At 37.5% G+C, this 26,437-nt stretch overlaps 1 protein-coding gene across 3 annotated transcripts in view; it reads left to right on the top strand.

Annotated features, from left to right (window-relative positions):
• LOC101219982 (E3 ubiquitin-protein ligase CHFR) overlaps positions 1-26,437 on the top strand; it is a 53,270-nt gene that overhangs the window by 3,074 nt on the left and 23,759 nt on the right. Inside the window, exons 3-8 of one of the 3 annotated variants that reach the window (XM_004146353.3) lie at positions 8,066-8,163; positions 11,551-11,609; positions 11,719-11,810; positions 11,891-12,014; positions 20,042-20,128; positions 24,535-24,631. In XM_004146353.3, coding sequence (XP_004146401.2) covers positions 8,066-8,163; positions 11,551-11,609; positions 11,719-11,810; positions 11,891-12,014; positions 20,042-20,128; positions 24,535-24,631 — 557 coding nt within the window. Of the gene's footprint in view, positions 1-8,065; positions 8,164-11,550; positions 11,610-11,718; positions 11,811-11,883; positions 12,015-20,041; positions 20,129-24,534; positions 24,632-26,437 lie in introns of all 3 variants that reach the window. The other 2 variants (XM_031883808.1, XM_031883809.1) reach the window with 2 other exon arrangements.

Here is a 26,437-nt window from a genome sequence, read left to right as displayed (position 1 = left end):
TTGGTATCAAAGTTCAGTAAACAAATACGATGAAGTTTCATGATTTTACACTGATAGCAGATTAGCTAGCTGATAGGAAGACCATGGGAGTTAGGTGTAAATTTCACCCAGGATCTTGACTTTTAGTGTTTAGGTAGAATGTTGATGAGAAAATTTTGTTTTCTCAATAATCTTGCTTTTATTTTTCAATGTTGTTGTAACCCTAAACCCTAATTTTTTTTTAAAAGGAAACCAGCCTCTTTATTGATAAGAATAACGTATTTCAAGGTACAAAAGGTTTATATATTTTTTGAAATGGAGACAAGAATTTCTTTATTAAAAATAACTCAAAGTACAAGAGAGTTAGAGTCAGACAAAGAGAGCCAAAAAGAAATAGTAATCAAAGGAGACCAAGAGGGATTAGGAGGTGCACCCAGACATCTCAACTAGGTTGACACCGCCTTAGTGCTCTCACATTATATCCAACAAAAATAATACCCAAAGTACAAATTAAAGTCTGTCCAGAGTACAAACAACATGTGCTGTGGAGCCAAACAAAAACTACAAACAACATCGAAAAAACAGCAGCAGTACAAATCAGTAAAACAATTAATTTTTCAGTGGTGGCTGCAGACCACCATTCATGAAGAAAGTGACTACTAATGATTTGGTAAAATGAGTGCCTGCCAATTGAGACTGATTTCTTGAATGGAGAATGCTTCAGAGTCTTTTTGGAGAGTACACCAAGCTGCAACGTTCCTACTAGCTATCTCAAAATTATCTAACCAATGCATTTCCTTGTTGTGGAAAATCCTTTGGTTTTGTTCAGACCAAATTTCTGCTAGCACAGCCTTCGATAATTTTGGTCAGATTAGCCTCGGATTTTTAATTAAGATGGGCCCCAACAAACTTGCTGTACATTTAGGCTAAAAGAATCTTCAAAAGCCCAAACTACTACAAAAGATGAGAAGAATTTCCAGTAACAATTTTCAGAGTAGGAACAAGCAAAAAGCAGATGCGGTAAATCGTCTCCTTCTTGCTGCATTGTGGGCATATTGAGGGTGATAAGCAGTTGTTTGGTAACTTTCTTTGCATGACTGAAGCGCAATTCAGTAGTCCAAAGATAATAACCGAAATGAGGATGTTTACTCTCCTTAGGTGTTTGGATTTTCACAAAGCTTTATGCAGATCCTTGTCACAAGGAGAAGAAACCGAGAGGTGTCTTGTGACAGATTTGACTGTAAAGTTTCCATAAGCTTCCAAAGACCATAACCTTCTATTAAAAGATTGCTTGTAACACTTTTAGTTACCAGTTGAGTCATCAAGTTTTGAAAGTTCAGAATCTCATTATCTTTGAGAAACCTTCTGAAGATTATAGACCAAGAGAGCAATCCTAAGATTGCAAAGGGAAAGGTTATCAATACACCCATCTGTCCAGAAAGTAGTTCCTGAGCCATCACCAAGTTTGAAAGAGGCCAAGGACTCTGCTAGGCCTCCAATATTGTTTAAATACAGCAGAAGAAATAAAAATAACAATAAAGCCACATGTGAGAGTTCAGGAGAGAGGGAGGAAGATGGGGACCATTCTGGTGGGGCCCAGTAGTTAGTTAGCAAAATAGAATAAAAGAGGAAGAAAGAGAAAAAAGGGAATCAAAGATATTTTCGGAGAAGAAGAGAGGCTGCATTCCTCCTTGCGCGGGAAGGAAAGCAGAGAGTTCAGGTTCTATTGTTTGTTCTTAGTTTTCATTATTATTGTTGATCGTAGTTCATAGTTGCGTTTCTGATTGAAGGATTACTTCAGTAGTTATTAGTTGCGTTTCTGATTGAAGGATCATCGCGAACAAGTTTCTGTGATTAATTTCATATTGTAATCGTTGAGGAAATTCAATATAATAAGTTACACCTGTAGTATCTTTACAGACTCCACCTTTCCCCAAACTCTTGAGATACTAATCCAAGGGCTTTCTAGGCTATAACCAGAATTACCAACTGTGTGCCAGATAAATGGTTCTTTTCCATGGATGGTTTGGATAGCTTGCCTCCATAAAGAATCCTCTTCATTCATAAATATCTAGCCCCACTTGGCAATAAGAGACAAGTTTTTATTTTGCAGTGCTCCCAAACCCAAACCTCCATTATGTTGACACCGAATAACTTTAGCCCATTTAACTAGGTGGTTGATTTTGCTTCCTGAATGCCCCTCCTATAAAAAATTCCTCATTAGTCTCTTCAAAGAGGAGGCTATGTTGTCCAGCATTGCGAACAAAGACATATAATATGTGGGGAGACTAGCCAGTATGAATTGGCATAAAGTTGTTCTTCCTCCTCTTGACAGATTAAATCTTCTCCATTTGTCTAAATTCCTCTGCACTTTATCAATCATGGGCTGCCAAAAAGTAGCTTGTCTCGGATAACCCACCAATGGAAGCCGTAAGTATAAAAATGGCATCTTCTTTCCGGTACAACCCATCTTTTCAGCGATAAGTTTCAGCTCATCCTCTTCCAATTAGTTCTCTGCCCGGAACATCATTCGAAGAGTGCAATTGTGTCCTTCAATTTAATTAGCATGCTTTCATCATGCTTGCAAAAAAGAAGGGTATCGTTTGCAAATTGAAGAATGGGTATTTGTACCTTCTCCCTACCAGCTACAAGCCTTCATAATGCCCGTTTGCAGCTAGCTTGTTCGAAAGGGCTCCCAAAACCTCGCTTGTTAAAAGGAAAAGGAAAGAGGATAGGGAATCACCCTGCCTAATTCCTCTAGAAGCAAAAATATGACCTCGAGGCTTCCCATTAATGAGAACAAAGTATCTTGGCATTTTTAGACAGCCCATAATTTAGGGGATCCATTCCTGGTCAAAATTCTTACTGTACATAAATTTTTCAAGGAAATCCCTATCCACACGATCGAAGGCCTTTTCGAGATCAAGCTTCAAAATCCACCCTTTTTTCCTCTTAACTCGGTTATCTTACACAATTTCATTTGCAATTTGACTGGTCAAGGATTTGCCTACCTTCAATGAAGGTGCTTTGAGAGGGGCTGATGATATTGGTGATAACAGATTTTAGTCATGCCGCCAAGACTTTAGCTACAAGGTAATGTCGGGAGGCTGATTGGTCTGAAGTCCTTTACAAGGTCCGCTCCTCCTTTCACAGTCGACAAATGAAAATTTTCTGCACACTAGCATTAAGCCTTCCATTCTCTTAAAAATCTTCAAATAGGGCAGTGAAAGACTCCTTAACCAGCTGCCAATGTTTTAAGAAGAATTCAGCCATGAAACCATCGAGAACCAGAGCTTTGTTCTTTCCAAGGGCTTTTAAAGCTTGAATGTTTCTGCTTCAGTAAAATTGGCAGTAAGAGCCGCATTCTGAATTGGAGTAATACACGGCCAATCAAAGATTAGAGGTATGTATCTTGGCCCTGGAATTTTCTTGTACAAGTCGTCATAAAACCCCAAAATTAATCTTTCTATATTTGGAAAAGACTTGGTTGCTTCCCTTTGCTCATTGAATCATTCTGATATTAAGATTCTTCTTTTCTTTGCAGCCAAGAGCCTGTGAAAGAAACCTGAATTCTCATCCCCCTTCTCTTAGCCAATGAAGCGTGCTTTTTTGAATATGGTTCCTTTCCTCCATTATGTAGATACCCATTAAATCAGCTTTCGGTGAGGAATGGAGGGCTAATTTGGCTGGGTTTTTTTTTTTGGAAAAGGAGACTAATGTCAAGAGTATGAAACTCCCGACACCGAATTTATTAATAAGTCAAGAAATTACAAAAGGCTAGAGAGAAGCCCAAAAGCTCTTAGTGTAGAAGAGTGGAGAAGTTGAGAGCTAACGAACTAGAAGAATGATCTTTGAATAGGTGATGGCGGCTACACCACATACCTATATAATTACAGCAGTCTTCCCAGAGGTTAAGTTATTTTGCTCATTAGCAAATATTCTTCTATTTCTTTCGGTCCAAATGCTCCAAAGGATAGCTATCGTTGCATTTAGAATAATAATGTTTCTTCTGTTCGAAGTATTCAAATGGGAAAGGGACCGCGCAACTTATTTTAAATCGTTGAACAATTGATGATACCTAGTTTGAATCCGTAAGTTGTCCCAAAGAAAGTTAGCTGCTCGACAGTTTACAAGTAAATGATCACTTGTTTCGCAATGAGAGTGGCACATAACACACCAGTTTGGATTTAAACAGGTTTTTGGCAATCTTCTTTAAAGAACCTCCCTAGTGTTGATACTTTCATGAAGGATGGACCAAAGGAAGAATTTACATTTCTTTGAGATAGAGATTTCCAAAGAATTTTGAAAATCTGTGGGTCGACTCCATTATTCCCATTAAGAGGGGAAAATTGGATGGCCTTTTTGACAGAAGTCGTGGTGAATAGCTTGTTGTTTTCCAGCTTCGAAGTAGGTTTTCACATGCCTTTGTCTTCCTTTGGACGAGGAAGCTCTAAAGAGATCTGATTCCAGAGGGCAATTTCTCTATCATTCAGCGGCTTACACGGCTTTAAATTCCACTTCTTATCCGAGGAAATTCACATCTCTTTTACAGAACTGTTTTTGGCTTGAGAGAGAGCGTATAGTTTCGGGAAGGCAGTGGCTAGAGGACCATTTGAACTCCACTTGTTATGCCATAAAGAAACCATTTATCCATTATTTATTTCCCACGAAATGTTTGTTTCAAACCAATCTAGGCCTTTTACAATGCTCCTCCAAGGGGCTTTGGCAGTGCTGAACTTACCCAATGTTGGGATTTTTCCTAGAAGAGATTCTTTGTATTTATCTGATATGATTTTCCTCCAAAGAGCATTTGGCTCATTATGAAATCTCCTCAACCATTTCCTAAGTAGGGAAAAATTTGTGTCCCAAAGCTTTGACACCCCAAGCCCCCCTTTGGCCTTTGGAGTAGTAATTTTAGCCCAACTAATTAAATGGGAACCTTTTGTCGTGTTGGATCCTTTCCACAAAAAGTTTCCAATATTTTTCAATTTTTTTTGTGGACAGCAGATGGGGCTTGGAATACAGACAGCTGGTAGGTTGGCAGGCTATATAAAGTGGAGTTAATTAGAGTGGGTTTTCAACCTTTTGAAAGTTGGGAGTAATTCCTGTTATTGAGCTTCTTGTTGATTTTGTTATCAACCTTTTCCCAAAAAGAGGCTGACTTTGGGTTGCCTCCTAGGGGGACTCCAAGATAAAGAATCTGTAAGTGTTGGATAGGAATATTCCATATGGCAGCCACCTCACTTGAACATTCTTCTTAAATGTTTATGAGACAGATAGTGGACTTTGATAAATTTATGTTTAGTCCTGAAGCTTTTTCAGAGAAAGTTAAAGCCATATTCGAATTTTCCAGAGCAACGTCATAGTCTTCAACAAAGTGAAGGATATCATCCGCAAAAAGAATATGAGTTAAGCTACAATTGTTGTCGAACTTGACTCTCTTTATCGAGTTGTTATTCTCCAGATAGAATAAAAGCTTTGCTTAGATAGTCCATGGCAAGAACAAAAATAAAGGGAGAAATGGGAACACCTTGACGAATGCCCCTGTGTGCAGGAATTCAGCCATGGGGCTTGCCATTGATGAGGATGGAGTAAACCACATTGCCTATGCAAGCTTTGATCCAATTTCTCCATTTGAGAGGAAAATTTTTTACACGCAGCATGTAGTTAATGAAACTCCAACTTATCTTGTCGAAAGCCTTTTTAATGTCCAGCTTTATGACAAATCCTTTTGTTTTACTAGCTTTCCAGAAGTTAACCGCTTCATTGGCCATAAGGTTAGCATCTGTTATTTGATGACCTTTAACAAATGCAAGCTGATTTTTGGAGATTGTATCTGGCAATGTGGGCTTTAGAATGTTGGCTAAAGTTTTAGCAATGATCTTGTACAATGAAGTTGTAAGACTTATGGGCCTAAAATCCTTAGGCATTTTGCAGACGTTCTTTTTGGGATTAGAGCAAGGAAGGTGTTGTTGATGATCCCTTTTGAATGAAAATCATCGAAAACCTTCATGATATCACTCTTGATTGAGTGCCAAAAGGAAAACCATCGGATCCCGGAGCTTTGTTGCTATTGCAAGAGAAAATTATATTTTTGATCTCTTCCTCAAAGAAAGGGCGACAGAGGGAGGAATAGAAAGAAACATTGATCGGCTTCTAGTCTAGATTTTCAATAAAGATCGTCTTTTTTACCTCCATTAAAGAGAGCTCCATAGAACTTGATGAAAGTATCTGCTATCGTCTTGTTGGACGTATGAGAAGTTCCTGTCTCATCTTTGATTTTCGAAATGAAGTTCCTTTTTTGACTTGCCATACAAATTTGGTGAAAGAAGCTGGTGTTTTCATCCCCATCTTTGATCAATAAGTGTGTGTTTGAGGGAAGGGTTGAGTTATAGAGGGTTAGTGTCATGATAAACTAGTGTTATGATAAACCTAGTATTATGATAGTATGTGTTTGGAGGAAGGGTTGTGTAGGAAGAGTTATGAGGTGATTATGATAAAATGTGTTTGGGGGAAGAGTTATGTATGAAGGGTTATGGTGTGGTTATGATAAGATGTGTTTGAAGGAAGGATTGTGTAGGTAGTGTTATGAAATTTATTTTTTTATACATTTTTTTAAAAATTCGTATTCTAAATCCAACACGAATTTCGTATATTTAATTTACCAAATTATCTTATTTTCGTAAAACAATTTTCAGTAATTTCTTTAAATGTGACATCTATTTCCAACATTTTTTTTACGTAACAGTTACATGCAAATAATTTATTGATGAAGGATAATCTTTTGTTCCTCTTCCAAGCTACACAACTCATAACCCAACCTACTATTGACATAAATTTTAAGAGCCTTGTACTTCCAAAATCATCGAAACCGTTTCGAAAAAGAAAACCATTCTCAAGGCCATGCAAGAATTATGAAATCTCCTTCAAGAACCATCTGAGTTGAGTGTTTGATAATGTCAAGATCTTTCAAGCTTCCACATCTTCTTTATGGAAGTATTCTTTGTTGAACCAAATACAGTAAAGTGTGTTCGCTACTTTGCATCTTTCTACTTCCATTATGACCAAAACCAGACTGCCACTTAAACGAGGAATAACAAGAAGAATAGGCTCTAGGGGACTTACTGGAGAAGAAGGATGAAAACCCAGGAGGAGAAAAAGGGGGCTGGAGTGTGGTTAGGGGAGAAAGGAAGGAGGGGAGGGGAGGGGAGAGAGGAGAGAGGAGAGAGAACTATATCCAACTTTGAGCTAATCAAAAGCTACGTTTTACGTGTTAGTGACAATCAAGATGACCATGTTAGCAGGTGCAATTTTTTTTTTTAAAACGGAGACAAAAATTTCTTTATTAATAAGAACACTAACTACAAGAGATTTATACAAAGGGAGCAATAAAGAAGAAAAAGAAAGGGGGAACCTATAGGATCAAGAGGCGCACCCGGACATCTCAACTAGGTTAACACTTCCATAGCGCCAATCATCATATCTTGGAAAAGAAAACAACAAAGCAACACAAGAAACCAACAGAGGAGCAATTTAAAAACAATCAGCCTATTACAAGGAACCAGAAAAAACTGTAAAAAAAAATGAACAGAAAATTCAGAAAAAACCCCGAGAAACAATACAATCTCAAAATACAAATAAACAAGATCAAGCCTTCAAATCTTCAAAACTTTGGTCAGAAAAAACTGCAACGGAGAAAATGAACCAGCAACGGTTAGGCATGATTAAGAAAATCATTCTAGTTGCAATTGATAATTCTAAACTTTTGACACTGGAGAGAAATTCATTAAATTATTTCTTCATTTCGCATTGTTCTTTAATGTTTTCTTTCTGTTCCTTGACTTCTTTCTTTTCAATCAATCAATTTGTTTCTTGTTTACAAAAAAGCATATTTGAATGAAGAAAGTCCTGGTCATCCTTTGTTATTACCACTATGAATTGTTTTTATTAAATGTTACTTATGGGATTTGAGATTGTGCAGTGATGTTTGAAATTATATTTCTTGTCTTTATAGCCTCCCTTTCTTTGTCTCTCTCTCTTCTTTTTTTCTTATAGTATATTTTATCTTGTGTTTTGGGTGTTATAGTTCAAATGCTATCATTGTCGATGAGACTCTTGTTCAAAAGGATGAAACTACTTTCATCAAGTGTGGAAGCGAAATTGTTTCGGGTCCAGTTCGGGATGGTTAGTATTTCTTCAAACTCTTTCTTGTTTGTGAAGGAGAGAGTTTAACTGTGGATGATTTAGAATTATTTGGTTTCGCATTGTTGATATCATAGTATGGAAGCCTTCTCTAGTTTGTTATCTGTAAGTATATTATTTACCATATTAGTAATCATTAAATTCTAGACTTAAAGAGCACCAGAAAGATCCAGCTTCTAATCCACATGGTAAGCAACGCATCAGAAAATCCTACCGAATCCACAGAGAACCAGCCAATGACCCTAGAGCTCTGAAATGTTCTATAAAAGCATTATTAAATCTTTTCATTTTAGATTCCTTCAGTGGTGGCAGTAACAAAATTGTGGTGACGGAAATACTTCCTAAATTGCTTTGACCAGAATAATACCACAATCTTTGACAACGGACACCAAGTCCTTTGGAAAATCCAAGGATTTTAGTGGGGAGGACCAAGGGGCATTGTCTAGCGGGACACAATCATCTTCACAAAGAATGTCTAAATCCATCCCTTCAATCTCTGCAACAGCCTTATGATCAGAAGGACACCTCAAGCCCGTTGATTCTTCACTACTAACACTGGAGGGTGAGTCTACCTCCAACTCTGCTTGCTTCTTGGTGGAAACAACAGAATGACAAAGGGGAACCTTGTAATAACGTTACCTTTGTGTTAGGGTCTGTGAAACTCGAATAATTGAAAATTTTTGGAGCAGGAATATCAGTTACTAACCTGCTGAGAGAATCAGAGGCATGGACTTTGGAAGTACACACCTTCAAGAGGTTCGGGTTATCTTCGAAAGGGGAGGGCTTGAGTTTAAGTTTCTGGTGGGGATCCAAAAGAAGGGCTTTGAGAGAACAAGCCCCAATTGATTCAGACTTTAGGAGAGCAGTTCATGTGTTGTTGAAAGACATCTTCTTTTGAATGTCAGACAAAATTTCGGGGAGTTGACTTGTTTTTTCCTTTACTCTGACTCAATCTGTTTAAATTGCTAGTTTCTGGAGAACTTTGGAATGCAGCATCTGACTGAGGTTCTTTGAGAGGGAGATCGTTGGGCCTCTGTTTTTTAAAAGGGGAATCTAACTTGGTGTAGCCCACAAAACCAACTAGACAGCCGTTCTTAATAGGTTTTACAGAATCCAATAAAGATGACTTTTTGAATTCCAGTGCAATTAAAGCAGTTTCGGCCCAACTTCTTGCTTCTTTTGTCTTCTCCGGGGCCGATGAGGGTTCTTGAAGGTGTTCCAGAATTGCAAATGGATTTCTTGCTATGTGAAGATGTGCAAAAGTTGATTTTGGGAGATTTAAAACTGAGGGGAAAAAAGGGAGGTCTGAACCTTCATTTTGCAAGGCCTCCCTAATTCTTAAAAAGTCAATAGAATTTCTAAAATCATTAACCATAATAGTACCAACAGTAGGAACGGGAGGATTCAAACATTTGAAATCACCGAAGTTTAAAAAAATGTTTCCCCTTTTAAGATCAGTAATCTCAATCGTGGAAGGTACAGAACCGCAAAGATTTTGCTTAACTTGAATCCTAATTTGACTGTAATTGGTAAGATTTAAAGTGTCCATGGCAATGCTTTCAAGTTCTCCAAAATGATCCACGATAACCTTGAAGTTTTTCCTGCTCCAGTAATCCAAAGGGAGGTTCTTTATTTTGAGCCATCCTCCATAGTCTTTCATGGTGAGCGGCCGATTGTTTGTGTTTATCCCATCTTTCAAAATTTAGGTGAAAAGAGCCCATTGCCTGCCATTTCCCTTCATTATTGATGAGATCCTTTATCGAGCCTTGGTCAAAACTAATGAGAGCATTCTCATCAATTAAAGGATTAATAACTATCTTTGCTTGGAAATAGTTCTTTAACATCTTTCGAATTCTCTTCCAATCATCGAAGGCAAAGAGCTTAGTAGTGATCCTAAGGTTTTCAAAATTGGTTGGGATAACTTCAAAATTCCTAATTACCCAATTCTTTTGCTTTCCGCTATTCAAACCTGAGAAAGGACAAGGGGAAACCTTTGCTACTTTTGTATCGGCCACCACTACAGGACTATTGCAATCTCTGGAAGCTTTCTTTATGACAGACGCATTGCTCTTTTTCTGTTTGACTTTATCTGTATAACTCAGGTTGCTTTCCATATTATTGGGAATGTGCTTCAAGTAATTTCTAGAAAACCAATTGACATATTCCTCCCTAGAACAAAAATTGTCCAGCATATTTAGAAAGGATCTCCATCCCTATTTGTTTTCCCTCGAGCACACCCTTATATTAGAAAGCCCTCCTAATGAAGGCCAAAAGTCACAGCTTAATACCAATCCAGTCTTTGTTTTAAATTTCAAAGCTTTCAATCTACCTCTATCTACTTCACCTAGCTTTTGAAAGAACTTGTCCCCTGGCCCTCTTAATAATTTTGAGACCGCCGTCAACAACCATTCTAGATGAAATCTGGAGACCGACAAGGTTCTACAAGCTTCCACATCTTCAACGTGAATCTGATTTCCCACTTTCCAAGTACAGTAATGAGACTCGAGGACTTTGCAGTTGACTACTTCCATATTTGGATGAAAATGCCGGCAGCCGAAAGGAAAGAGGATAGAGGGAGGAGAGAGGAGGGAGGAGGGAGAGAACTTACCTTTCTTCCCTTAATGACATCGTATTGTTTTGGACCATCTATACTTCCTCAATGTCATTTAATTTCTCTATTTTCGAATATGATGAGGACGCTAAGGGGGTGTCAGCCTAGTTGAGATGTCCGGGTGCGTCTATTGATCTCTAGTTCTTTAATTGCTCATTGTATAACCCTTTTGTACTTTGAGCTTTCCTCATTTTTTTATAATAAATGAGATTCGTTTCCTCATTGTACTGTTTTGGACCATCTATACTTCCTCAATGTCATTTAATTTCTCTATTTTTCGGATATGATGAGGACGCGAAGGGGGTGTCAGCCTAGTTGAGATGTCCTGGTGCGTCTATTAATCGCTAGTTCTTTATTGCTCATTCTATAACCCTTTTGTATGAGCTTTCCTCATTTTTTATAATAAATGAGATTCGTTTCCTTCTTTTAAACAAATATTAGGTTGTTAATTAATAGATGAGCTAAGTAAATAAATTAATTTTTCTTAGTTTCTTTGACTTCTAACAACACTTGCAAAATCCTTCTGTATTTTTGTCAACTCTTTTTTATAAGAACTAATCAATTCTTGTTTAATTTAAGCCAATTGGAGAGTATCTTATGCTTACCTTTGGTTTTGGCTTTGAATATTTTCAGGAATCTTTTCTTATTCAATTTTTCTTATAGCGAAATCCGAAAGCTAACTGCACAGATATTTTTTATGGTTTGATTGAAAATGTAGAACTGCTTGTCTTATGGAGCTTTTCGATTGTAATTTCCAGGGAATTTGAGCTTTAAATTTGAAATGTTGTCAGATTCAAAATTATGCAAAGGCTTAAAGGTGATTGGTAATTGTCATGTTTTGGTAATTTGGTTATCAGAATGTGATATTAGGTTCTAACCATCCTTTTAGAAATACTCAATTCTAGGGGTTGTTTGAATTTGTCCAGATTTCTGTGGATGTTGAGCACGCAAAATGCAGTATTTGTTTAAACATATGGCATGATGTTGTCACAGCCGCTCCTTGCTTCCACAACTTTTGGTGGGCCTGTTAGTTTGTTTTTTGGTTGGCTAGTTCGTCTTTCAATACAGTTATTTTCATTTAATTGTGTTAGTTGACAGCAATGGATGTTTCTCGGAGTGGTTAAAAAGATCCCAAGAGAAGCATACAAATGTACTTTGTCCCCAATGTAGAGCAGTCGTGCAGTTTGTTGGAAGAAACCACTACTTGCTGAACATTGCGGAGGTAATATCGTACTTAAGCATCTTACTGAAGAAAACTGTTGATTGGTATGAGTTAGAGCGAAACAAGAAATAACTCCTTACTTCATTCTATACAATATAATTCAGTACATATAGGCCCACGTGGAAACCCTAAATAAAGACTAGTAAATTACAATAAAGGAAAAAAGATTAATAAGCTCCTATAATTCATGTATATATTATACTCTTTTAAAATGGGAACATCTCTATTAATTAATGATAATAATCTAGAGCCAATGCTCAAAGTACATGAGCAAAATCTAAGGATAAGTAGGTGCATTAGGACATCTCAACTAGGTTGATACCCTCTACTTCAGAAAAAGACGGTATGTTGTGGCATTTTCGTTTGGGCCACCCCAATTTTTAATATATGAAACACTTATTTCTCCATTTTTTCTTTCTAAAGTTGATGTTTATACCTTATCTTGTGATGTGTGTATTCGGGCTAAACAACGTCAGGTCTCCTTTACCTCACAACCATACAAACCAATCCAACCTTTCACCCTTATCCAAAGTGATGTCTGGGGTTCGTCTAAGGTTACTACCTCTTTTGGAAAATGGTGGTTTTAACCTTCATTGATGACCATACCCATCTTACCCGGGTCTTTCTCATCTTCGACAAATCTGAGGTCACTTCCATATTTCGGGACTTCTATCACACCGTAAAAACATAGTTCAATGCAAAAATTGCAATTCTACGGAGTGACAATGCACTTCTTTTGAATAAAATTCATTGCTGCAATTTAAAAAAAAACGGGGAACCCAACCGGCTCTTGGATGATTGAATAGAAATGAACGGTTAAGGACTTCCAGCTTCTCTTCGAGCAAGGTCTCAATTTTTCAGTTTGTAGGAACCAAGATTTACTGATTGGACAAATGGGCATCTGGCAAATTGTGCATGCAACTTTTCTGGCAAAAGAAATTCAAACTTACCACTTAATGGATCATTTTCGATTTCTTCATCCTTCAAAACTTGATTTAATCTACCATCAACTGGGTTTGAAAAATCACAAACAAATAAATCCCCTCCAACTTTACTTGGTGGAGTGATGGATGAGATATCACCAAAATTTAAGAAAATGCTTCCTTTCTTCTCGTCATTGATTTCTATCATTGCTGGAATGAACCCACAAAGGTTTTCTTTGACTTGAATTTTGGCTTCTGATACATTTAAAAACTTTAAAGTTTCCATGTCTCTGCCAAGCCCCCAAAATAAGCCCAATAACTTCAAATGTTTGATTCTTCCAGTGGTTTAAAGGGAGGTTCTCAATCGAAATCCATCCACCATATCCCCTTGCATACAGAGATCTGCTATGTGCTACCATATCCCACTTTTTGAGTTTTAGATGAAAGACGCCAAATTCCTGCCATTTCCTCGGTTGTTCCACAAGTTCTTTTAACGATCCTTGATCTATATCAATTAGACCATTCTATGCAGACAACGGTTTTACGATAACTCTCAATTGAAAGTATGTATAACCCTCAATTGAAAGTATGTTTGCAATGTTTCTTTAATCTCTACGAACTATTGAACTCAAAAAGACGAGTGACAACCCATAAAGTGTCAAAATCTATGACGACCTTTGAATTCTTGATAATCCACTTTTGATGAATGCTCTGTTTTTTCAAATCGAACACAGAGGATTCCTTTTTCGACTGGCCCTTGTTCACATAGCTATCCATCTTCTCTTCTTGCGGTCTGTTTGCATCTTCAGAATGACACATTTTCAGCTTGGTCTGTTCTGAATGCCACATTATGTAATCATGCTTTGATTTGAAGCTCTTCAACATATTGAGAAACATTTTCCATCCCTGTTTTTCCTCACCCGATAGAATATGTATGAATGGTCTTCCTCCTATTCAAGGCCAAAAATTGCATCTTAACACCCAACCTTTCTGTGATCTGAATCTTGAGACTTCTGTTATGCCATTGTCTATTCTTTCTTTCTCGTAAAAATATTGATTTTCAGCACTCTGACAGTAGTTTCTCGATGGCCTCTTGAAACCAGCATAGTTGAATGCTTGATTTTTTTTTTTTAAAGGAAAACAAGCCACTTTTATTAAAAATAAATGAGATAAAAGCTCATAGTGCAAGAGGTTTATATAATAAGAAAAAGAAAATTTATGTTCAGCAGATGCACTTGGATATCTCAACTAGGTTGACATCCCTTCATCGTCCTCATCATATCCAAACGGAACTAAGAATAGACATGTCATTTAAGGCTACCATACAACTTTTAAAACATATGATAGTGATACATGACAACATTTTGTTCGCCTCCATATCTTCAACTTGGAATAAATGATGCTTGTGCCATATGCAGTAAGGAGAGCCTTCCCTGCAGCTTTCTACTTCATTCCTTTCATTATTGTCGGAGAAACAGATAACTGAAAATGCGGAGGGGAGAGAGGAGAGAGAACTTACCTACTTTAATTAATTTATCCTTCCGTTTGGAGTGTGTGAGATGTTGTGGATACTTACCAATTAAGCTCTACTGTGACGACAAAGCTGCTATAGGTATTTCTCAAAAACCAGTTCAACATGACTGTACAAACATATATAGGTAGATCAACACTTCATTAAAGGGACTCTGGAGGAAGGAGTAGTTTGCATCCCTTTTGTTCCTTCCAAAGACCAGACTGCAAATATTTTCACCAAGGGATTGTTTAAACCAATGTTTCAGGATCTTGTGAGCGAGTTAGAAATGCATGACATCTATGTACCAAGTTGAAGGGAGTGTAGAATTATGTATTGTAGATTTAGATGTGCCCATATTTAGCAATATCTTTTCTATCTAAATATTTTAGGTATTTTGTTATTATTTAGGTTTTATTCCTACATCGTAGCTAAGCCAAATTTGTATCTTTAGAAAGACCATAGGGCACTTGGAAAGGAATAAGATTTTATTGTTCTCAACCTTTAGGATCTTAGAGGAGGAGGGGTTATTTTGGGGATTGTCTAATATGGAACTTGGGTAGAGATATAGTCCTCTCGAGAGGCTATTGATATTGTATTTTCACATTTTATACAAGACAATTTTTTTCTTATTTCTCGCAACCAAGATCCTAACAACATCCAACACGGTAGATTTCTTAATCCCCCTGCATCAATTCAGCAGTTCTATAAACATTTTAATTCTTATTGTACCAAGTCTTTATTTATTTATTTTTTCAGTTTCTATCTCATAACTGGTTGGCTGTGTAATCTAGAATTAAGAGAAATATCGTTCTTATTCATATTGAGTCAAAGGAATGTTACATATTTATATAGAGAATAAACTAAACCCTAGAGACTATGTAAAATTACAATAAAGGACATATGAGATATATATAAATATATATATATCATAACACTCCCCCTCAAGCTGGAGCAAATATGTCGATCATGCCCAGCTTGTTGCACATATAGCTTATCCTTGCTCCATTTAAAGCTTTAGTTAGAATATCTCCCAATTGTTCTCCGGTCTTCACATATCCTGTGGACACCAACCCATCTTGGATTTTCTCACGAATGAAGTGACAATCCACCTCAATATGTTTAGTTCGTTCATGAAATACTGGATTAGATGCAATATGAAGTGCAGCTTGATTATCACACTATAATTTAGCTGGCACGGTAATACTGAAGCCTATCTCAGACAATAGTTGGTGAATCCATACTATTTCATACACAGATTGTGCCATAGCTCTATATTCTGACTCATCACTCAAACTTACTCTTCCATGATACTAAGTTTCCACCTACAAAGACACAATATCTAGAAGTTGATCTTCTATCCTCACGAGACCCCACCCAATCAGCATCAGAAAAACATTCAACTCACGTATGTCCATGATCTTTGTATAAGATCCCACTTCCAGGAGCAGCTTTTAGATAACACAAAATCTGCTCTACTGCAGCCCAATGATCCACTGTAGGGGAAGACATGAATTGACTTACAACACTTACAGAATATGCAATGTCTGGTCGAGTCACTGTTAAGTAGTTCAACTTCCCAACTAATCTCCTATATCTCTCAGGATCTTTACATAATTCTCCTTCTTTAACAAGTTGCTGATTTGGCATCATTGGAGTGCCACTTGGTTTGGCGCCTAATTTTCCTGTTTCAGACAACAAATCAAGTACATATTTTCGTTGAGACAAATAAATACCTTTCTTGCTTCTCATCACTTCAATGCCCAAAAAATATTTCAATTGGCCCAAATCTTTTGTATAAAACTGACCCTGAAGGAAAGTTTTGAGAGACGAAATACCCAATGCATCATTTCCAGTAATAACAATATCATCAACATATACAACTAGTAGAACTATACCCTTCTCAGATCGGCGATAGAAAACTGAATGATCAGATGTACTCTTCTTCATACCAAAGCATACAAGGGCTTGACTAAACTTACCAAACCACGCACGAGGACTCTGTTTCAAACCATACAGAGATTTTCGAAGGCGACATACTTTATCACTCTCCCCCTGAGCAACAAACCCTGGTGGTTGTTCCATATAAACTTCCTCTTGAAGATCACCGTGAAGAAAAGCATTCTTAATGTCAAGTTGATGCAACGACCATTTATTGGTAGCAGCCATGGAAAGAAATAGGCGAATGGAAGTTAACTTGGCAACCGGAGAGAATGTATCTGAATAATCAGTGCCATAGATTTGAGCATAACCTTTGGCAACAAGGCGAGCCTTTAAACGAGCCACTGTTCCATCAGGATTCATCTTGACAGCAAACACCCATTTACAACCAATGGCCTTCTTTCCTGCAGGACGAGATACCAAATCCCAAGTACCATTATCATCTAAAGCAGTCATCTCCTCAATCATTGCATTTTGCCAGCCAGGATGAGACAAAGCTTCATGAACAGAGTTAGGAATAGATGTGGACTCAAGAGACGTAATAAACGCATATGTGGAGGGAGATAACTGGTGATAGGAAATAAAGGAAGAAACGGGGTAAGTACACTTGCGTTTACCTTTGCGAAGAGCAATGGGAAGATCATCACTTGGCGCTGGATCACATGATGAAGGAAGCATTGATGGAGGACATGAGTCTGAAGGTTGTGGTGGAGGTCGTCGGGAGTAGACTTGAGAAATCAACGGGCGGGAAGGAGGCACATCAGTAGACAAGGATGGTGTGGGAGAGGTAACCTCATATATAAAAAGATTGTCACCCTCCCCCTGACACGAACTCGATGGTGATGAAGTAAATGGTGTATCCTAAAAAAATGCATCATCAGGCGAAACCATTTGAAGGGTAGGACAATAACAACGATAACCCTTTTGAACACGTGAATAACCCAAGAAGATATACTTCAAGGATTTGGGATCTAACTTAGTATGATGAGGACGAACGTTGCGAACAAAACAGACACAACCAAATATCTTAGGAGCAATAGGAAACAAATGCTTGGTAGGAAAAAGAACACGATAGGGAATCTCACCATTAAGAACAGAGGAAGGCATTCTATTAATCAAAAAACAAGCTGTAGAGACAGCATCAACCCAAAAGATTTTTGAAACATGCATTTGAAACGATAAAGCACGGGCAGTTTCAAGTAAATGCCTATTTTTTCCGCTCTGCAACACCATTTTGAGATGGAGTGTCAGCACAGGAAGATTGATGAATAATGCCATTTTCACACAAGTAAGAGCCAAGAGAATGAGAAAAATATTCACCCGCATTATCAGTACGCAAAGTTTTGATAGAGACATTAAATTGGTTTTTTATTTCAGTATGAAAGGCACAAAAATGAGATAATAACTCAGAACGATTTTTCATTAAATATAACCAAGTTAGACGAGAATGATCGTCAACAAAAGTAACAAAATAACGAAAGCCTGTTTGAGATACAACTGGACACGGACCCCAAATATCAGAATGAACTAACTCAAATGGAGCAATTGCTCGTTTATCGACTCGAGGACTCGAACTAAGACGATGAAATTTCGCAAATTGACACGAATCACAATTTAAAGAGGACAAAGACCTAAATTCTGGATAAAGTTTCTTCAACACGAACAAAGATGGATGACCTAAACGACAATGGACTTCAAAAGGAGAGGGAACGACAGGACACGCCACAGCTTGCGATACTTGATGATCAAAGAGATAAAGGCCTCCTGATCTCAATAATCACTCTACCAAGCAATCAAGCCAGAAAAGAACATGACAACACAATTTAGGTCATGAGTAAGTTGACTAGTAGAAATTAAATTAAAGGATAAGTTAGGCAAATGTAACACAGAAGAGAGAGAAAAGGATGGGGTAAGGTGAATAGTGCCAGAGCCAAGAACAGAAGATGTGGAGCCATCGGCCAATGTAACAGATGGAAAAGGGGCAGGGGACAACGGTCTAGAAAATAGGTGAGAATTACATGTCATATGAGCTGTGGCACCAGAGTCTATGACCCATTTGGTAGATGATGTAAGAAGACACTTTATATTACCTGGGGGCAACAGTGGATGCAATCGGAGTAGAGGAAGATGACGCTTGTAATGACTCTTGGTAATTCTGAAACTTAGCAAACTCATCTGCAGAAATAGTAACTGACGCCTCTGGTATATCACATGTGGAGGCTATCTGAGCATGTTGAGATCGTTGACTATTCTTATATAGCAATTTCCGACAATCACGTTTCATATGGCCTGGCTTACGACAGTAGTTACAAACAATCTCTACAGACTCTGGTTTTCGATGATCAGTACTATTCCTCTGAGGTGCCCGATGTTTATTGTTCTTGCTAAAGAGATCACTACTGGGTTGAGGAATAGACACACCAGTCGGAGAGCTTTTAATGCGAAGGATGCGAGTGAAGGCATCATCTAATGATGGAATCTTAGAGTCAGAGAGAATCTGTGTCTTTGCCATTTCAAATTCAGGTAAGAGTCCATTCAAAAAATTCATAACAATCATCTTCTCTCGTTGAGCTTGTTGAACTTTAACATCAGAACTAAAAGGTAACAACCAGCCAAGCTCGGCAGTGATCTTCTTAAGCCGCATAAAGTAGCTGGTGATAGACTCAGCTTTCTGTTCCGCACGAAAAAAATTGCATACAAAATTCAAACATTCTATGCACTTGCTCTTTACCTGAGTATAGAAAATCCAAAAATTCCAAAAGTTCTTTAACAGACTCACAGTGATCAACCAATCCAATTATCTCACTCTCAATTGAATTCTTGATCTGAAGATATAAACGGGCATCATCACGAAGCCAATCCTTCTTCTGCTTTGCATCTTTTGGGGGATCTTCAGTCATATGATCATCCATATCAGTACTTCTCAAATAAAATAAAATTGTCCGACGCCAATCGTAATAATTGGATCCATTTAACTTATGTTCTGTGATCTTAGAGGCTAAGGGAATAACGTTGGATTTTACCAAATTTTTTATGTCGGCCATAGTGAAGTCACACACTGATTATAGTCCACACAAACAAAGAGAAAATCAATCCAAAAAGCTGCAAAATCGGAAAAAGACCCAAAACCAATAGCGTAACCTTCAGTTTTCGTCGAACCTGAGTGCTATTTGATGGACCCAATGGTACAGATTGACCGGAAACAATGGTTCAATACAAGCCCAGAAGACGGAGGACAAATCGGACGTCTCACGTGCTCTCACGCGCCGGCGCGTGGGTGAAGACGACGAGGATCCGGCGGCGCGTGAATGTCACACGCGGTGTTTTCCGGCGATCGGCGAAGACAGACTTGGGAAGACGGAGGTGGTGCTTCTTATGGTATGGGCGGTGTCGACAAACGGTCAGCGGAAGGTAACCTAAACTTAAACCTAATGAAGGAGGAAGCTAATGGCCATTCGAAACCCTAATGGCTCTGATACCATGTAATCTAGAATTCAGAGAAGTATCGTTCTTATTCATATTGAGTCAAAGGAATGTTACATATTTATATAGAGAATAAACTAAACCCTAGAGATTATGTAAAATTACAATAAAGGACATATGAGATATATATAAATATATATATATCATAACAGGCTGCATGTTCTATCTAGGATATATTGCAAGCTGATTCTTCCCTTAGACGTTCGGTTGAAGAAATTGCTACTTTGGATTCTTGTTCATTAATACAATCAAATCTGGTAAGTAATCTTATTTGATATCATACTTGTGCACTAATGTAATGGCAATGATAGGAATGCTAATTTCTAAATTTTTACTATTTGTTAGATATTTTATTAAATTTGTTGTCATCCATAAGCCCTTTAAGCTTTTGAATCAATTGATGATTTTTTTATAAGGAAACAAGTCTCTTCATTGAATTAATGAAATTGGTGATTTAAGATGGTACCAAAGCAAGTTGGTTCAAGAGGCTTTGTGTTCAAACCCCTAATCTGTTTCCTCCCTAATTAATATTCATTTCCACTTTTTGGGTGTTCTTCATATTTCAATCCCAAAAGTGAGGGAGAATAGTGAGGGAGAATGTTAAATATTATTGTTAAACAGTAGAAAAGAGAACTTAAGATTTACATGGAAAACCCAGAATAGGATAGTCTCTTTTTATTATCTTAACACACAATGAAGGTGATCGAACACTTGCATAGATGTTCTTTATTCAACTTGGTAAAAGATACTTAAGAACAAAGACAGATTGATAGATTATCAATCCTGGAAATAAAACACACAAATACAACAAAACAACAAGAACATACCACCCTGTTCTCCTTTCCAGGAAAAACAGCCCATTCATAAGCTGAAAACTTCTTCCCCTCTCACAGACTCCTCTCCTTCCCTTTAAACTACCCCTTCCCTCCTAAATAACTGTAAGACTAGAAAACTGAAAAATAACAGCACTACACTTAGAACTTGGTGTGTAACCAAAGACTAAATAGTAAAACATTCCCCGAGTTCACCCCGAGATTGTCCCGAGCAATTACATTATTCCATCCCGAGATTGTCTTGACTTGTTACATCAGAACTACCCAATAACTTCCGACTTATCTTTCTTCTTTTCCTACTATATTGTAGTATTATGGGAGGTCTAATAGAAAGTTACGAAAGAAGACAACTTTATAGCTCTAACCAGCCCTAGTACAAAAAAGGAAATAAACTTAGGGTAAAGTAAAATACTAAAATACCCTCGAAACTATAAACTATTTTTTTTTTGAAACGGAGACAAGCCTCTTTATTAACAATAAATGAGACTAATGCTCAAAGTACAAGAGTAATATACTAAGAGCAAAATAAGAAAAAGACAAAGCCAACCAAACAAACTAAAAAAAGATGAACCCAAACAAAACATATGGGAAAACGACCAACAAATGATCACAAAGTAGAAACAACGGAACAACCAAAGCAACAAAGAGTTGAGACACTAGTAAGGATCTTAATACAAAGAAAAAGTAAACACTTTGATGAAAAGCGCCCACTTCAGACTGAAAATTTGAATAGCACATGCTTCAATTTGAAAGGAGAAGGGAGAATCAAGAAGAGGCAATCGATTGCTTCAAAACCATCCAACCCAACTAAATTTTTCTAGAGATCTTTGCCCTCCACTGAAAATCATGATGACGAAGACAAAACATCCAAAAGCTAAAACTGATCTTGCCCATTCAGAGTCAACACAAGCCTCACTCAATGCATTTCCAGTTAGTTTTCCTGAACATCAGACCTTTACCTGGAGAGCTTTTAAAAAATTTCACAATTCGATTCACAACTTCCATATGTTCTTCGTAGGTTGCCTGCATAAACTGACTAACAACACTAACAACATAGGAAATGTCTGTTCTAGGTGAAAAGTAATTAAAGATTACAGCTTTCCCTCCATCTAATGGCAACTTCCTATTTTGGCCTCCTCGGATCCTTCTCCTTCAGTTTTTGGTTTCTGCAACAAGACTAATCCTTCACAAGGTGACAAAGCTCTCCAAGTACATGCTCCGAAAATTCTGAAGCACTATTCTTGGAAGCATTAAATTACCATTTTCAGCCTTACTGAAGTCAGTTGAATGGAGGTTGTGACATTAAATTACCATTTTCAGCCCCCTCTCGGGAGCATAATTCAAAGCCTTCTATCTTAGCAAATAATCCTGACCTTTTGGAGATTTGCAGCCCCAAAATCCAGACTTCTAATTGTCTTTTCAGCAGTGAACTCAGGCTCTCCATTCAAGCATTTCAAATATTCAAAACTCCCCATTTTTATCTCTTAAGTTAATTTTTTGCGAGGCTCCCCTTGTCGTGCCAACATTGACAAACTGATCTCCAAGACCTTGGAGTCTCCATTTAGTGTTAGTAGTGAGGAGTCCTTAGGGTTTCCAAATAGTTTTGATTTAAAAAATAATGAAGATGTTGAAGGGGCTGATCTCTCTTCTCTATTTGATGAAGTCATCGTTGTTCCCATCAAAGTTCCCTCGGAATTGCCTAAGGATCTGCTGCCCTTAGTTAATGATTGTGGCATCATTTTGGTTTAATGAAAATTTGATAACCTTCCTCATCCAGGCTAATGAAGATAATTTCTCAATAATTTGATAACTTTTGGTCCAATAATCAGGTCCTTTGTAAGGTTTGAAGGCTGCAGATAAAGTGTTGGGATTCAAGTCTCTTGAACACTTATTCAGAACTGGTTCTCTCATATTCAAGAAAGAGCAAAAATTTCTAATTGATGCAATTAACTTAAAAGTTTTAGCTTTTTGGAAGTTGTGTTCGTCATCATGATTTTCAGTGGAGGGCAAAGATCTCTGGAAAAAATTATTTGGGTTGGATAGTTTTAAAGTAACCGATTGCCTCTTCATGGTTTTCCCTTCTCCTTTCAAATTCAAGCATGTGGTATTCAATATTTCAGTATGAAGTGGGTGCTTTTCATCAAGGTGTATATTTTCTTTGTATTAAGATCTTTACTAATGTCTCAACTTTTTGTTGCTTTGGTTCTTCGTTATTTCTACTTTTTGATCGTTTGTTGGTCATTTTCCCATATGTTTTGTCTGGGTTCATCTTTGTTTAGTTTGTTTGGATGACTGTCATTTTCTTATTTTGCTCTTAGGACTTTTTTTTGAAACGGAGACAAGACTATTTATTAATAAAGGAAAATGAGACTAATGCTCAAAGTACAAGAGAATTATACCAAGAACAAAATAAGAAAAGACAAAAATATCCAAACAAACTGCCCAAAGATGATCTCGACCAATACAAGGGAAAATGACCAAAACAAACAAACGCAAAGAACAAGCTAAAAAGGTGAAATCCAACATAAAAAATGAAGTTAAAACAGAACCAAAACGAAGAGATCTAAATACAAAGCATAACGAAATAACTCTCTCAAAAGGAAACCATTCAGACCTAGAGACTAGCAAAAAGATTCAACCAGTGATCGCAAAGCTATATTGCCAAAGTAGTCCAAACCCAGAAGAGGAACGAAAAAATCTTTCAAAATAACAGCATCAACAAAACGTTGTACTTCCTTTTGCAACACCTCAACACACCATGTTGAATCTTCAAAGACAAAGTTTGATGTTCCAATTGAAAACTCATCCCCCAGGCGTGAGTAAAAATAATCACCAAAATATTTCTCCCATAAGCCACTTTAATAGATTCCAGCACCTTTTTCGACCATAACACGATTCATGATGAACAAGATAATCTCAGAGAATAAGCTTGAGAAATATTAGAAGAGCAGCCATAGTTTCTCGCAATGAAGACTTTCAAAGATGAGATGCACGAAACAACAACATTTTCTCCTTCTGAACTAAATACTTCTTGGCAGTTGCCATTAAAAGCCAGCAATACTTTATCATAGAAACCACGAGCAAACCTTTTCTTCAACACATACCTCAATACAAAAGGTGCATGCTCAAATAGTTGATAATCTGGACCAGGATCATGAGATGGAATTGATTCAAGCAAACCAATAAAACTAGTGAAGCCTTCAGGATTAAAGCAGTGAACTTTAGCTCCAATCTTTTTTTTTTTGAAACAGAGAAAAGCCATTCCACCCCTGAGTCATCCCGAGCAAAGCCATTACACAAACTTCCGACTTCTCTTTCTGCTTTCTCTTACTATATTGGAATAATATTGGATGTCAAACGACATGGGAGGGCTGAATGCTACACTAGTTGATTTAAATGATCGTAATTAGAATAGAGTTCCTTCTTTCTTCCTTGAATCTTCTACAGTAAGTTTTTTTTAAAATTTGGCTTCTGAAGATCCAGATTGTTTCCTCTCTAGTCCTTCGCTTTTGGTGTGTGGTGTAAATTTCTTCAAGATATCAGTGTCAACATCTCCCACTTTTGATTGGAGAGAAAGGTTACTTTAATCTAAATTCCACATGATTATTTTGATTATAAACTTTAGATGAAGCTAATGTCTAGGTAATGTATTTTAATTCTTGCTTTGTAATGTGGGCATTTTAGTTTTACAATGTGTCCTCTTTTTTATTTGTCAACTACCGTGGGTTCACTTGTAGAACTTCCTACAGGTCTTTCATATGGTTATTGTGCCATTTTGTTTTTATTTTCTTCTACTTTTCCCATTTTGATTATGGTTGTAATTCTTCTAGGTCATTGGGTCTGTGAAAAAGCGAAACCAAAAAAGGCCTCATTTTTTATTGGGCCTGGAGGAGAGCGGTGGTTTAGAGCTTCCATGCCCTCAATGTGGTAAATATTTTCTTCCTGTTTTACATCACCTCTTTGTTCCCTCTCTTCATTCAAAACTCTTCTAAAAAACTCTGTTGGTTGAATTATCGCTAACCCTACAAGCTCAAACAGATATGTTTGAGGTATATTTATTCTTTTCATATATTCCTAACAATCTTTTTGTATATTTATTCTCTCTTTTATGATTAGCTATTTGACAAAAGTTCAAAATTCTTTTGTGCAAGTTCCAATCATCATCAATGAAATGATCCATTATAACCATTTAATTAATATTTTGGACAGAAGTTTATGTATAAGTTGTTAATCAAAATCTTTGGCCACTTCAAGTTAATGCACTTTTTAACTTTTTTTCTTCCACATATATATTTGAAAACAATCCTTTGCAACGGTCACTCTTGATGGAATTTACGAAATCCTTCACTTTCTACGAACTTTGGATTCAATGCCTAACAAAATTTACAAAATCCTTCACTTTCTACGAACTTAAATGGCAATTCATCTAAGATGACCCACAATACTTACAAGCAGCTCTAGGGCATGCCTTGAGAAAGCTGCTAGGAGAATGAAGAAATGAGCCGATAGGAAAAGAAGGCTGAAAGAGTACCAAGTGGGAGACAGTGTGATGGTGAAATTACTGCCAAACCAATTTCAGAGTGTGGGTGAATTATTGCCAAACCAATTTAAGTCCTTGCAGAAGGTGCATAGGCTTAGTACGAAGATACGAAGGCCCATTCCTTATCATAGAAAAAGTGGGCAAGGCAGCCTATCGGTTGGAACTACCTCCTAAACTCAAGATACACATCGTCTTCCATGTAAGTATGCTAAAACCCTTTCATGAAGACAAAGAAGACCCTAGTCGGAGCAAGTCCTCCCGTGCATTGACTGTGGTAGTGACTGAGTTTGACAAGAAAATCGGAAGAAATCCTGGCAGAAAGACAGATAAGGCGGAGGGGAGTTCCAAACTACAAAGAATACTTGGTCATTTCGGAAGGTTTGCGAGAAAGTGAAGCAAGTTGGCAACGTGAAGACTTACTCTGGCAATTCCAAGAAGAAATTAAAAAGTTCAAAGAAGGCGCAATGAGGATGTTGCGAAATTAAGTGGGGAGGGCCTCACGCCCCAAAAAAAAATGCAAAATTAAAGCTCCTTAGCATAGACCAGGTGGAGCCAAAACATGGCCACATTGTCCAAAGTCCCAAAACGCTACCAGGACACACCTAAGCCTTGACAAACAACGTGCTTGGCATTCGTGCAACCATACACACGACGCTAGTGCAGCCTTGCATAACAGGTGCACGCTCACAGACGGTCAGGGATATACACACACGAGCCAGATTAGGCAGACTATGAGCACGTGCGTGAGAGACTCGAATGGCTTTAGAGCATTCTTGAACATGCTAAGCACGCTTGGAAGCATCTGGAAGTTCCTATATCGGTTTGAAAGTGTCATGAAATCCCTAGAAGGCTCTAGATGTATTTTAACTTACCTTCAAAGGCGGTTTAAGTGTTCTAATGTCGATTCATCTTTGTATAAATACCCTAATGGGGTCCCATTGGTAACCATCCTTGGGAATTCTCAATAAAGCTTGCTCATTCATTCTACCAAACTCTTCCACACACTTTGCCTACTCTTATCCAACTCTCATGAGTCCCCCACAAACTAGCAAGTCAATAATCACTTGAAGGCTTACATTGGTGCTTCTTTGTAAGTGAGATCACCATTGTGCTGCACGGTCAGTTGCTTGAAAACAGTAACTACGTGGCCAGAAGCTAAGTACAGGGCTATGATTTTTGGGGATGTATGAAAA

The sequence above is a fragment of the Cucumis sativus genome, chromosome 4 (assembly GCF_000004075.3).
Source record: "Cucumis sativus cultivar 9930 chromosome 4, Cucumber_9930_V3, whole genome shotgun sequence".
Taxonomy (NCBI): Eukaryota; Viridiplantae; Streptophyta; class Magnoliopsida; order Cucurbitales; family Cucurbitaceae; genus Cucumis; species Cucumis sativus.
Note: the sequence above shows the minus strand (reverse complement) of the source record. Positions and strands in the feature narration are given on the sequence as shown.